This window comes from Dendrobates tinctorius, unplaced genomic scaffold (genome assembly GCF_039654945.1).
Source record: "Dendrobates tinctorius isolate UK_male_01 unplaced genomic scaffold, ASM3965494v1 ptg000027l, whole genome shotgun sequence".
In the NCBI taxonomy this organism is placed as follows: domain Eukaryota; kingdom Metazoa; phylum Chordata; class Amphibia; order Anura; family Dendrobatidae; genus Dendrobates; species Dendrobates tinctorius.
Window position 1 is genome coordinate 11,721,604 of NW_027361695.1, and position 14,063 is coordinate 11,735,666.

At 41.0% G+C, this 14,063-nt stretch overlaps 1 protein-coding gene across 3 annotated transcripts in view; it reads left to right on the forward strand.

Moving 5' to 3' along the window:
• PRICKLE2 (prickle planar cell polarity protein 2) overlaps positions 1–13,711 on the forward strand; it is a 280,528-nt gene extending 266,817 nt beyond the window's left edge. For all 3 annotated transcript variants that reach the window (XM_073569766.1, XM_073569768.1, XM_073569767.1), the window contains one exon: positions 9,180–13,711. In XM_073569766.1, the coding sequence (XP_073425867.1) occupies positions 9,180–10,042 (863 nt within the window). In that variant the 3' untranslated portion in view covers positions 10,043–13,711. The remainder of the gene's footprint in view (positions 1–9,179) is intronic.
• Positions 13,712–14,063: the final 352 nt, after the last annotated feature.

Consider the following 14,063-nt stretch of genomic DNA (forward strand, 5'->3'; position numbering starts at 1 on the left):
GAGCTCACTCTGAGAGTCTGAAAGAGAGTTTGCAACTCTTATCTGTCTTTTTTATCAGCTCCTCTCAACTGATTTATGACCACAGACCACATCAAAGTTGATGGTGAAGGGAAATAAAAAGCCTGTAAAAGCCAAACAGTGTACAATTTTGTGACGAAACCATGTTACAAAAATGGTTTTTAGTCCCAAATACATGCATTTAAAGGGAATATGTCAGCAGGTATTTTCTATCTCATCTCAGAGCAGCCTGACGTAGGCAAAGAGAAGCTGAATCCTACAAAGTATTACTTTGTCATAACGGCTGCACCCAGTAAACTCAGTCAGAGTTTTTAGATTTAGCAATACAGCAGAGCTGAGGAAGCTAACCCCGCCCACACCAGGCTCTGTATGTACACAGGTCTCATGAAGAAAAATATTTTATTGCAGTCAAAAAAAACGAGTAAAAACTTTACAAAAAAACAGAATACTCCAATGAGTGGTACCAAAGCACATATAGGTATATGTCATATTAGATTTATCAAAAGGTCACGTGCAAGATGCGTATATGCAAAAATATATAAACAGGTAAATAGAGCCGTTACCAAAAAATACCCCAAGTCATACATGCAAAATGCTGAGACTACCTCTTAAATAGAGGGAAGCCATTGTGTATTTACATCAAAATGATGTGCCAGTAAGAAAGGGGGTAAGATGCATGTGCTCTGGTACACAGGCCCCAACGCACGTTTCACTAACAGGCTTCGTCAGGGGGCGTCAATCTGTATGTATAATGCCCATTGACCGTGAGCTGCCTTATCACAGGAGGGGGCGTGTCAGACTAGCATTCCCGCACTGCTGTGTCCCAGCAATGATAAGCTCCTAGCACTAAAACAATCATTGCAAGCAAACAAAACCAAGGATCATTTAGACATCAAGGTCAATTTCTGGGTTATGAAAAAAATCTATTGATGCCAAAACTGGAACAGTACATTAGAAAAACATGACTCTTTCAGCCAGAAACAGCGCCTCACCAGTCATTAGGTTGTGTCTGGTATTGCAGGCATCATTTTTTGATAGTGAAATGAATGGGGGTGACTTCAGACATCTACAACCAATGGACAGATCGACCACGTTTTTTTTCATCCTGTACAAATTTTTTAAAGGGAAGCTACCAGGTTGGATCAATCAGCAGCTTGTTACAAAGCAGGAAGAGCTGATGGTATCGATTTATATAATTTTTGAGATCAGTTTAAGTATACCTTTTACTTTAATGATTTTATTCCCTGAAAAATTAGACCCACTAGTCTGAGTCCAGTGAGTGCTCCTGTTAGCTCTGGGCTAGGAGTCCACTGGGCGGTCGTATCAATGATTTGGCAGATATTTATATGTGCCCAAACCGGGAAGGCTGTCAGTGAGATATCTCACATTCTTGATGTCCATATTTGCTGGTGGGAAACAAAGAGAACCATTTGGGTTGCCCTGATACCTTCTACTAGTGGCCACAAACTAAATGCCTGAGCAAGGTCTCCAGACCTTAGAATGGTTGGATTTGTTGCCTCGATAAAGGGCGTCTTTTTTGGAAGGATTTAGGCTTTTAAGAGTTTTCTACAACGGTCCAAAGTAGAGAACTTTTGTCTCCTTATTGGCTAATGTGAATCCATTACTGGATGTTCTCGTTTCCAATTGGAGGAGTTAGGAGACCACTTTTTCCAAAGCTCTGTTGTCCATGAGTAGAGATGGAGCAAATCGATTCACAGGACCCAATCCAGCAGTCGCTTCAGTAATCGGTGGCTGTCGAACGAGTGCCCTGCAAACCTAACGGCATACACTCATCTTTCGATTAGATGACCTGACATGATGTCATCTTTGCAATGCGCTGCGCCCATGATGTCATGCCAGATTGGCTAATTAAAAGAAGAGCCTTGGTTGCTGGAGATAGGAGGTGGTTCATTCATAGGGCTCCCGTCCAATGGCCACAGAATACCGACCGATGACAAGGTCCTACAAATTAGTTCGCACCATCTCCATGCATAAGCTGGCATGGACTGGCCCTCAGGAGAACAGAAGAATCCTCCAGTGGGCCACCACTCTCTTATATGAGCAGTACTTGGCACAGTGATTAAGGAAAATGTCACGTTTGCGTGACACTAAAAAGTGGGGCCCTGGAGTTGGTTACTGGTGGGCCCTCTTCACCCCAGTCCGACACTGTACATGAGTATGTCGAAGCCTAAAGATGAAGCTGTTTCTACACAGGGATGAGATCCTGAATAAGTTACTCCCGGTTCTCACATGGATTACAGCTTCAAAGCGGTTTGTGTGTATTTTTCATTACCTCGGTGATTTTCTTATTGGCGAGGCGTTTGTTATTCATCACGTCTGGAGCGAGCCCGATCCTATTATTTCTGAACTGTATTTTGGATCGCAGCTGCTGTACTCATTATTATCAGTAATGGGGGGGGGGTATTTTCTAGCGGAAGGCATATTCATGACATCGTGACATTGTGATTTTCAGGCTCGCAAAAATCTTTTCGTTGATTTATTCTGCTGAGAATTAGCTGTGACGTCCGTGGAGTTACAGTCTAGACTCTGCGAACACGCCGGCTGCGGAGACTTGAGATTTATAGGTGATACGTCTTCTAACGCAAGACTGGATATTTTTGGTCAAAGGACTGTCCCACAAAGAAATACGAATTTAAATCCCACAAATTATAACAATTTTGTTTTTTAAATTGCATTTATAGAAAAAGAAAATAAAAACGTTCCTGAGTTAGGATATTGTTATATTTTTGTTCTGTCACCACCTGTTTTTATCTTAATTTTCTTATCAAAAATATCCACCCAAGAGGAAATTTTGTGTCTCTCCAATGTAAACCCGTCAGCGTCTACTGAGGAAGGTCTACAGACCTTACAGAGGTTGTAAACTACTTTTTGATTGATGACCTATCTTTAGGGATAGGTCATCAATGTCTGATTGACCAGGGTCTGGCACCCCCACAATCAGCTAATATCGGCGGCGGCCACCGGCCAGGAGTGCACACTTATGGAGCAGGCAAAAGAATTCCTACCCTGGTGTTGTGATTTTCACGAGCTTGAGTCATTCATGTTCAGCCCATAGAAGTTTAACGGAGCTGTCTCAAAATTACCAAAAAAGATACCACCTTTGACAGCTGACCTTATATTTCTGCCATTACAAAAAAAAATTGTGTTAAGACCCACATGGAAATGCCCCTAAAATCCACATTTTGCCCCCATTTTGTGGGTCGGATCATGGAATTATTTTAGAGGAATCAGGACTGAAATGTATTGAGTTATCTGCGTCATTCCTTCAAGCATTGGTTGAAGGGCTATGTCCAATAATTTAGGTGAGGGCCCATTTCCTTTTTTTTTTAAGTTGGACCTCCAATTTTTTTTTTTTTTTTTTTGGGGGGGGGGGGGAGAGGAAGGAAGGAAACTGTGAATCTGATGGGTTTAAAGCCTAAAGTCGATTGATCAAGAGACTTTGCCACCACTATTACACCGCCATAGTGGCCTTACTTCCTTGGCCTTATCCAAAACTTTACCGCATGTTCTACCGATGTTACCTTTATTAGAATTCCCGTGCAATCTAAGCAGTAAATGAGACCTGCTGGGCAGATTGCAGGTTTTTTTTCGGAAAGCATTTGTCTTGCTGAGCTGTATTTTCCACTTTGAAATGCCGCTGTTTAATGCCAGCTTTTCACCTAATAAATAATGACTCCTGCGAGTGCCCGGCGCTGCTCGCTATTACCGGGAGGAGAAATAGATCGCGCACATTGTTCACCCTGGAATCTCTCTTAGCCGCTTCAGTGGGTGAAGACTGGAAACAAAACTCTTAGGAATTCGAGAACATTTCTTGGTAATGGCCAGGTATGTGGGGTGGACGGCGTAACGAATTGTCGGAAACAACGCACGGCTTCTCTTATAGGGTCAAATAAAGGGTTCACCAGAACTTAAGAATAGGGACAATTCCCTTCTTCACGTACACCGCCAGAACATTGTAATGAACTTTAGACATTAATTTGGCCAAAATGGACATTTGTTAGACCCACTTGTCCCTTTTGTGTTGGGTCAATGACCTTCACAATTTATCGGGGACATATACAGACATTAACCCATAATTCATCAGGTGCAGGAGGAGTGAGGTCCCTGCTCCAAACAATTTACTTGTTATTGAAAATCCTCTCCTTTCTCAAGAATGGAGGGATTTTTAATTACCGTATTTTGCCTCCTATTCAAGGACAGGGTATTCTGCTCCACAACTGATCAAATCCTGCTGGGAACAGCTGATCGGCGGTTGTGCTGGGTGTCACACCCCCAATGATCCAATATCGATTACCTATCCTAAGGATAGGCCATTAATCTAAAAGTACTGGAAAAGCACTGTAACTTGCTTACTGCCAACAGCCACCACTAGAGGGAGCTTCCGAGCTTACTGCATACTGTTTTATTATGAATGTCAGTGTAAGATCTGTATACAGTAAGTTTCTAAGCTCCCTATGGTGGTGGCTGCAGGTGGCCAGCATGCTATGCTTTATAGGGAACCTGTCATGTCCAATAATGCTATTAACCTGCAGATATAGGGTTAATCTGCAGGTTAATACCTTTTGGAAGGTGCTCAACCGCTGTACTGAAAGTGCGGCTCCTGGGAGAAAATGAACTTTACTTCTCTTGGAAGCTGCTGGCTGTCAGTTATACAGGCGTGCCGAGACGGCTACAGGTTACAGTCACCACTCCCCTGTGAGCGCCAGTTGTACGCGCGGTCCGGAACTTTGACAGACAGCCGGCTTTGCAGTGCATCTGCGTCATTTTGGAGGGATTTTTAATAGCTAAGGCATCATACTGTATAGTGAACTGATTTGCAGATTGTCCTTCTATTTTTCACATTATCAAATGAAAATGCTATTCTAAAAATTCAAGGACCAAGTACCGAAAAACTCCTTTTATATCAGTCTGTGATTGGTAAAACAAAAGTGCACGACGAGGAGGGCTAAAACCAGAGATTGGAATTGTCTACAGGCCTCTTACTCCTACTGTACAATGACTGATAACACCTCTATATACAGTAGATAACACAGGATCCATCATTCAAACAGGTGATATCACAGCTCCCCTCCTCCCCTCCTGTACACTGACTGATAACACCTCTATATACAGTAGATAACACAGGATCCACCATTCACAATAGGTGATGTCACAGCTCACCTCCTCCCCCTTCTGTACAATGATGTGAATCACCACCCAGACATCTATATATGTAGATAACAGAGGATCCATCATTCAAAATAGGTGATGTCACAGCTCACCTCCTCCCTCTCCCTTCAGAATGACCTGTGACCAGATCAGAGCAGGCTCATTCGAGTCATGCTATTTCTTTGACGGTTCAAGTGTCAACAGGAAGTGTGGCTCTAATATTAGGCGTCTGAAAACTGCAAGATTTCAAGACATGGATATGAAAAACTTAAAAAAAAAAAAAAAAATTAAAAAAAATCAACAAAAAAATTATTTAAACAATAGGTTATTTTCAGATGGCACATTCCCTTTTAAGAGGGGGGTGGGGGGGAGAAAAAATCCCAAGCTTGTAACTTTCCAGCTTTCATTATGTAGCAGAGAAGATGTTTCTTATTAAGTCAGGAGTAGAGCTCGCAGTGATGTGCTACAGCCAAATCCTGCTCCATTTTGTAAGCAGTCTTTTCGGGTCCTGGTTTCGTACCTCGATCTCGTCTTGCTGAACCCTTTCTCCCGTCCTCCTGTACGGGCTCCAGCTGTGTTTGCATTTTGGAACCATTGTTAATCCGACCTGCAAAATTGTTTTCAGTGGGTCCCAGAAGCCGTCCCCGTATGACTACATAACACTTGGACCAATAATCTCCGCGCCGTCTGTGATAACTCAAACCGATGCCTAAAATTACGGCCAAATGACATCACGAATATTATATCACATCCGAATTGTTATGATTTAATTAGGAATGCGGCCATTATCTCCCACTGATTGCTGTAATACTTTTCTTCGTGAGTCGGTTAAACACGGGTCCCCAGAGAATAACAACCGCGCCACGTCCTGATTGGGAAGCAGAGACCAACACTAAATTACCTAAAACAGTTATGTTAGTAATTAAGGTACAGTAATTGTTCCGTTAATGACGGTTTTGGCTGGCGGGGTTCAGCGGGATTTACATAATTGACAGGTTCTTCATGAACTCCGTGCTCGGAGTTGGCAAGTAGCACGAGACGTCGTTTCTCTATTCCTGCTACGGCTTTACCAAAAGGAAATCTCAGATTTAACTATGGAGGGAGATGAGATTTCTTTAGGGCATTCTGGAATTTTCAGTAGTAGTAGTATGAAAGCATAAAATGACTGTTCAAACCAAGCACAGGTGCTTGGGGCACCTTCCCACTCGCGGTACTTGTCTTGCACCTATATCTCCAGTCCACCCTCTTCTTCCTTGATTGACAGCTCTGAAAAGGGCAGAGATAAATGGGAAACAAGTAGGTTGGAGGGTGCACTTAGTGCCCGTGCTTGGTTTGAACAGTCATTTTCTGCTGACAGTCCCTGTAGACAGCTGTTCTCTGCCCCTGGAACAGATGGTCATAGAGGAAATTCTGCCACCTGTCTCTGCACAATTTGAGTCAGTACTGGCGTAGAAGAAAAGCAGGCACACAGTCACACGGTTAAGTCACATGACTGTTCCCAACTTAAAAACGAGGTCACCTCAAAGTTGATCCAGGGACCCAAGGAGACCTTGAAAGAATTGCCTGTGTCAAAACATGGCCGTTTAAGTCATTTTTTGAAAATGAAATGGAAAGTGTCACAACACCTTTAAGGCCATGATCCTTTCTGTCGTAGACTCCCCTTTTAAGCAGTTAGGTCATGTTTTATACAATAAGCTGTACACCATCTATCTTTTGCTATTGGGCTCCTCGAAGATCGACTGCTGAGATCTCGAGCGATCGGGTGTAACTTGTGAGGCAACACCATTTCCCTTCAGCACCACCACAGGTGAAGAGAAGAATTACACAATGCCCAATTAGATCAATGGTTGGATATGTAAGGCAAGGACGAGTTGGGTCCTCCAGAGGGGGAGATGCTCTTTACAGTTACTGCTCTCCGCTGTGGCTTGTAAATGGGGATCCCCTGAGAATTCAGGTATCAATTTTGTTATTGGTCGCATTGATCGAGTTGTTTTTGTCTTTTTAACCAGAAACTGTGTGTGTTAAAAAAAAAAAAAAAATAATAATAATAATTAAGGACTGGAATATACAGGGAAATTTGCTTTAATTGGACCTAGGATGGAGCGATTATCAAATTTCTAAGTTATTAGATGGCTGAAAATCTAGAATTGATGCTGCAGAAAACTCCAGGGAAACAGCACCCTACTAATTAAAGGGTTGTGTTCTAGGTATTGGGATAGATCATCAGTATCAAATTGGTGGAGGTCCGATCCCCCACACACCCATTAGTGGCCTGGTGTAAATGGGGTACAGAGCGAGGTACCATCACTCCGTACATTGTTTAGGAGCTGAGAAGCCGTACTCGGGATCGGGTAAGATTACCCCCCAGCATTTATGGACGTCTTATGGGATGAAGGGAAAAATCAACCTCAAAGCCCCCTTTATTAGTCAGAGCGGCTCTCCGGAGAGGTGTGCGGCCTAGTAATCGGAGTCTAATTAACTTGCACGATGGAAAATCACACCGCGGAGCAAGAAGTCGAAGGAATTGTTTGGTACGAATTTATAGCTTTACATGGTCCTACGGGAGGAAAAATAATGCCGACTCCTCTAGCCGACGTTTACTGAGATGTGTGGGCTAATGTGATTGACATATATGCTGCATGGTGAAATGATACGCCCCGGGGAGAGGAGACTGCTCACTGCCGAGAGGATGTAGCTCCCCGCTCAGATGGTTGTACTGCACATTCCTTCGTTAATGACTGTCGGGAAGGGAAGCAATCACGGGGTCCTGTATAGTTTGGTGTTTATTTTCCATTGTAAAGTACTTTAGATTGCACTGTGGGTCGTTGCTTTGTAATGAAATGGTTTTTATTGTGCTGAGGAAGAAACATCTGTATAGTGTCTGTCGTAACCTTGCCCCTCTCTTCCTGCTATATCTGTGATCTCCACATTGTGGATTTTCTCTCATTATTAAGTCTGGGCATGATGTCTTTAGGTCTCCTAATCACAAATTTCCTAATTGTTTGCTACGCTACAAGTGTTCGGGATACATTCCTACACACTTCCATTGAAAAACTAAATCAGATTCTGTCTTGAAGCTGTCCTTAAAAATTTAAAAAGTAGGCCCCTTTAAGTAATGCATGTTAGACCAACATCGGCCGAACGTATCCAGTATTGACGGGCTCGGGCAACAGTCTAATGTGGATGGGGGGCATGCCAACTCTCCTCTGGCAGATCATGATGGAGGGGGGAGAGATGAGGATGTCCAATTTTGGACTGATAACCCTACTGTTGGTGTCGAAAGAGAGAGAGTTGGCTGAACTATAAGCAGAACCATAGTTTGGCTGACGGCAGTCTATTGTGTATGGGGCCACTTAGGCTCTGTTGAGTCAAACTGTTTAAGTTTCTTCTGCCTCCCAATCCTTACCCAGTTAGTATAACAGCCATCTTGCCCAGCAGTACTGGTTGACCAAAACTAGCATTCTTGTGGTTCGGCCACCTCGGACCAAAAGATTAGGCATGTTGAAATCCTACATGTTCGATCCCTCTTTGCTCCATCAGAATTTCATACTCTTACTTATTAGATTGTCTTCTGATCTGGCCAAAGAGTTCAACAAATTTTGTTTGCATGGTCTGATCACCTAAAATTGCACCACTTATTCAGAGGGCTTGGGCCCCTATTGACCCAGTTTAGGCAAAATAGAGTATACGTTCGGACTACATTGGCTGGAATACATTAGGTATTTTTTTGTTGTATTTTTACAATGAGAGCCTATTTAGGACACAGAGGCAACCGCTAAAGATAGAATTCTCCCAACGTTTACTTCTCATGGACATTGCAAAATGCAAAAATAGGAGATCACCACGGAACTTTGGGGTGGAAGGTTCGCTGGACGCACTGTTAAAGATCACCATAAAAAGTGATTGCCACAAAAATATGTATAGAAAACATTAATTTTTATTGGAGAGTATTGATTCAAATTTCTACTAATGCTTGTCCTTCTTTACTAAAGGTGCATCCATGGATGGAGGCCCTAAACGTCAGGAGCATCTCTCTCGGTTTTCAATGCCAGATTTGAGCAAAGACTCTGGAATGAACGTTTCAGAAAAACTGAGCAACATGGGAACGCTTAACTCTTCTTCTCAATTCCGAAGTGTAGAATCGGTGCGTAGTCTTCTTTCTGCACAACAGTATCAAGATATGGCCCACAATCTTGGTGATCTTGCCAAACCTGTCAAATATCTGGCTTCCCATGGGAGAATGCATCAGTCATTTCAGTTTGATGATGGTATGAATGACATGACTGGCCAAGGTAATGTGAAGATAACACCCATGAGTGAAAGGACAAGGAGGAGAACCCAATCACGAGATAACGATCAACATTATCGTCATCATCGGCAAAGGAGGTCCAGGCGATCTCGTTCTGACAACGCTCTCCACCTGGCTACAGAACAATGTAGTAAGATGAAAGACAAACCACTTTTGAGAGCCAGGGAGGACTATGAACGATTGATGCAACAAAGAGGAGGACGTGATCAGATGGATCAAGTTGCCAGAAGAGAAATGTACAACCGGTATCAAAGGACTGCTTCCGATCTTGCTTTACAGAACCACCTCTGTGAACGCTGGGGGGCACAATTGAATGAATACGATTGGTGCTCCACGTGTTCTTCTTCTTCAGAGTCAGACAATGAAGGATATTTCCTAGGAGAACCAATTCCACAACCTACCCGCCTGAGATACGTCACCAGTGAAGATCTTATCCATCAGTATGGTCAATGCTCTGCCGGCATACCCAAGTCTTCCACTTTGGGTGGACGAGGACAACTACATAGCAGGAAAAGGAGGAAGAGCAAAAACTGTATCATTTCCTAGTGTTGACCCGTAAAACCACATCTCCACTATGTAAATTATATATCCCAGTGGGCCGGTCCACTATCTGAAACATATTGTTTTATAGCAACAGTAAATGAAGACCTTGTACAAACCTCCTCCTACTCCGACCTTGTCCTTGAGTATGAATGACCCAAGACTGATTTATGAGATGGGTTTGGTAAATAGTCATGATTGTAGATATAGTGAATATTGGGTTTTATTGCACATTTCACTTTATTTCCTCAATAGTTCAGTCCGCCAAAAATAATTAAAAAAATACTGCCTTGCTTTTGTTCCATCTAGAGCGTAAACTCTACTTTTGAATGTATGCCGTACCCAGACGTACAGTATGCTGCTTGACCCCCCCCCCATCCTCGTACTACAAACTATGCGCTTTTTTTTTTAGTTTTTTTGGGGCACTAGTATTATTTTCAAGTCTTTTAATGATGAGATAAGGCTAAACTTTTAAGTTATTTAAGCACTCATTGTAAATGGAATGTAAATGAAAGTTCTGATAAACTATTTTTGTATTTTGTAATATCAAATGAGTCTTTATGTTTTAGAAATATGGATATATTGGACCTGCATGCCGAGCTCATCAAAGAACAAAACAAAACAAAAAAATTCTGGTTGGTTTAAACTTTTCCAAACTGTGTAATTTATACTTTTGGGATGTACTTTTCAGAATTCAGTGGTCAAGCAATAGTACAAATGAAAAAAAAAAAAAACTTTCTCCTTCCAGAACAAAAAAAGATGTGTTTGGCAGGTAAGAGTTTAGCACCTTACAGAAATTATTTTACTTTTTTTCTTTAAAAATAATAATAAAAATATATATATATGTATCTATAGATATATGCATACATTTATGCAACAACTTGACTTCAGGCAACATTATGTAGTAGTTAAGAAATTATTTACCAAAGTCTAAGCATATTCTTATTCTGATGTGGGAATCAAGTTGACATTTTTTATCATTTTTTTTTTTTTATTATGATCCCCTCACCCCCCCACCACTGGTTAGCAGAATCTACCAGCGTAGCTACCAGTGTCCAAAAATATTAGTATGTTATACATTACTTCTGTTTACGGTACAGTGATAGACCATTGTACAAAAATCTGAATATCAGTCAACTGAATCCAATTTTTTTTTAATTTTTGTCATTTTACAGACTAAAAAGTCATCATTTCTTCATAACAGTATTTTAGCATCTGATTTCAGGACACAAATTAGTCTTTAAGGATTCAGATAAATCGGGCTCTTGACAATCTAATCGGTAAGCAATAAGCTTCCAGAACGACCAGGTATTTTTGCGAGTCACAAGTCTTATTTTAAGAGTCAAAAGATTTCATCTCTTTAATGTTGGCAACCACCCCCTCATCAAATTGAGAAGTGGTCAACGCCACTGATCCCTTACTATATCACGTCCTTTTCTTACCAGTATATGTAGAATTTAGTAATGACTCCTCCCAAAATGTTCGAAACTAGATGAATTGGGACAGGGGGAAGGGAATCCTATTTCAATATTTTATTGTAAACATCCAAGCGCAACCCAAAAATATCAAAATTTACTTGTTTTTTTTATATCTTTAAAGATCAACCAAGAGGCCACTACGGTTTGACTTGATGTAAAAAAAAAAAAAAAATGGAAAGCTATTGAGGGAGTCCAAAAATCATCTAGTAAATGTTAATTTTCAAACTTTTAAAATTAACTTGAAAATTTTGGCAAAAATACGTAATTTTACTGCCTGTGAACTTGCAGTAACTGGTAAGTGATCACCTTGTAGATACGTGATGACTTGTTTTTCACCAGACGACCTTTAAGTTCAAGATCCCTATTCCATCTATTGCTCATTACTACATGAAAAAAGCTTCTAATTTTAGGTGAAGTTATCATTAGGACAAGACAGTATGTCACTTCCCAAAAAACATTTATCTCTTCGGTATACTTATATCATCTTTATATCACCAGAAGTATCATGATTGCAGCAGAACCTCATGATTTATTCCTTGTTGTTACTCTTTCTAAATCTAGGCATCATATATTACATCATGGCACAATTTGACAAATCCAAGGTATCCAATGTGCCTGAAAATTTGATGCCAAATTTTAACTTTTTGAATTGTTCTCTACAGATATCTACCAAGTGTTTTTCTTTGCTTTGACTACAAAACATATTAGAATTGACTTTTAAAGCTGACGATAATGTAGAAAAGTTTTCTTTTAGTAGCGTAAAGAAAAGGTTTTAAAAAAAAAAAAAAAAAAAAAAAAGGAACATACTTTAAAGAGTTATTCCAATGTTCCAAAAAAAAGTTATCTCCTATTTAGGATCGAGGATAACTTGCTGATCGCTGGGACCCCCCAGCGGCCCCGAGATTGAGGCTATGGATTCCTGATTACAAGACTTTGCAACCCTGACCTAAATTTCCAAAGAGCAAAAACTGAAAATGTACCAGCTCATTGGGTGTAGATAGGCTTACTCGAAGGCATGGATCATGTTCCTATGTAGCATCCTGAATGCAGCGGAAGTGCACATGCTCGACCTCCATTCTATTTATTGCTTATGGGACTGCCAAGTAAAACACTATTTCCGACAGTCCTATAGACAATGAATGGAGAGAAGGTTGAGCATGCGCATCTCTGATCCATTCTGGATAGGGATGCACAGCCTTGTTTTCGGGGATGCATGACCTTGATCTCAGGATCGCTGATGGTCCCAGCGGTCAGACTCCAGCAATCAATCAGCAAGTTATACCCTATATGGGAATAACTTTTTTTTTATTACACTTTAACCCCTATTCTGAAAGATCTTGTTCTACACATATCTACTCATAATTTTTATTCTAAAATTGGGTCAAATTTGTCCATTCCCACATAAATATTGCCTATTGACCATGCCATTATTTCATCCAAACAATTTAAGATTTTTGAGTTGGTGTATGGTTTTAGCTGATCAGGATGGATATGGAAAGCAACAATCACAGATACTTTGAGCTTCTGCAACAACTGTGAACATGACACAAGTTGACCTCCGCAGTAGGACATCAAACTCTCATGGAGGCCCTAGATTCGAAAAGTCAAGAAACAACTGCTGACTAAGTGAACATGCCCCATCCTTCATAAACTCATTCCTAAGGCTTGAATTTCTCCTGAGCTCCAGCTTCTTACTCAGTAGATATTTGGAGGTGGCTCGTTAACATGAGTCCTACCTCTAATTACAATGACCATGCTGGAACCAAATCCCTGATCTTGAGTTTCATGACATGATGATGTACAGTAGTTCTTAGATAGTTGAATTTCAAGTAGATGTTAAAAACTTAACTTGCAAATGGTGCCGTTCTGTTTTATCAGCATCAAATCGTGAATTGTTCTATGCTCTGTGACTTGAGATATTTAACCTGCTTTCATTTTTAATGTAAGAGTGAAAGGAAATGGATCATTGCTGCTTTTTCTCCATGGGGGTCTTCCCCTGCCTCCTCATCCAGAGGACAGGGCTGAACTACAGAACAAGTATCGGAAATAGTTTGTGCGTAGTTGTACCTGGACACGCGCGTTTCGCTTTTTTTATGCTTTGAACTGCATATCTTGTGCTATCTGCAGGGTGTACAACATCATTTTGCTGTTCAGATTTTAAATATTAAAACATATTCATTGTCCTTGATAAAAACCAGACATTGTGTGCGGTGTCATTTTTCTTTGCATTTTTGTGGGGTGGGGAATAATTTTTGGACTTAACTTATGTTTAGGGAATAAGGGACAGGATGTTACTGTAACTAATGAGATTTATTCATCATGAACACAGCAATATCACAGACCTATATAGTTTGAATACATAATATGGTCCATATAAACCATAACTTTTTGCATACAATGGCATACAGAGATGTTTTTTCATGGGTTCCAAAAAGAATGCATGTGATGCTAGTCACTACTCACGAATAAGTCATGAGGCTGGGTAGACATGAGGTCCAAGGTCAAAAGCCAGGAGAGTACGTCATAGAGGGGTGAGACAAAGGTGTAGT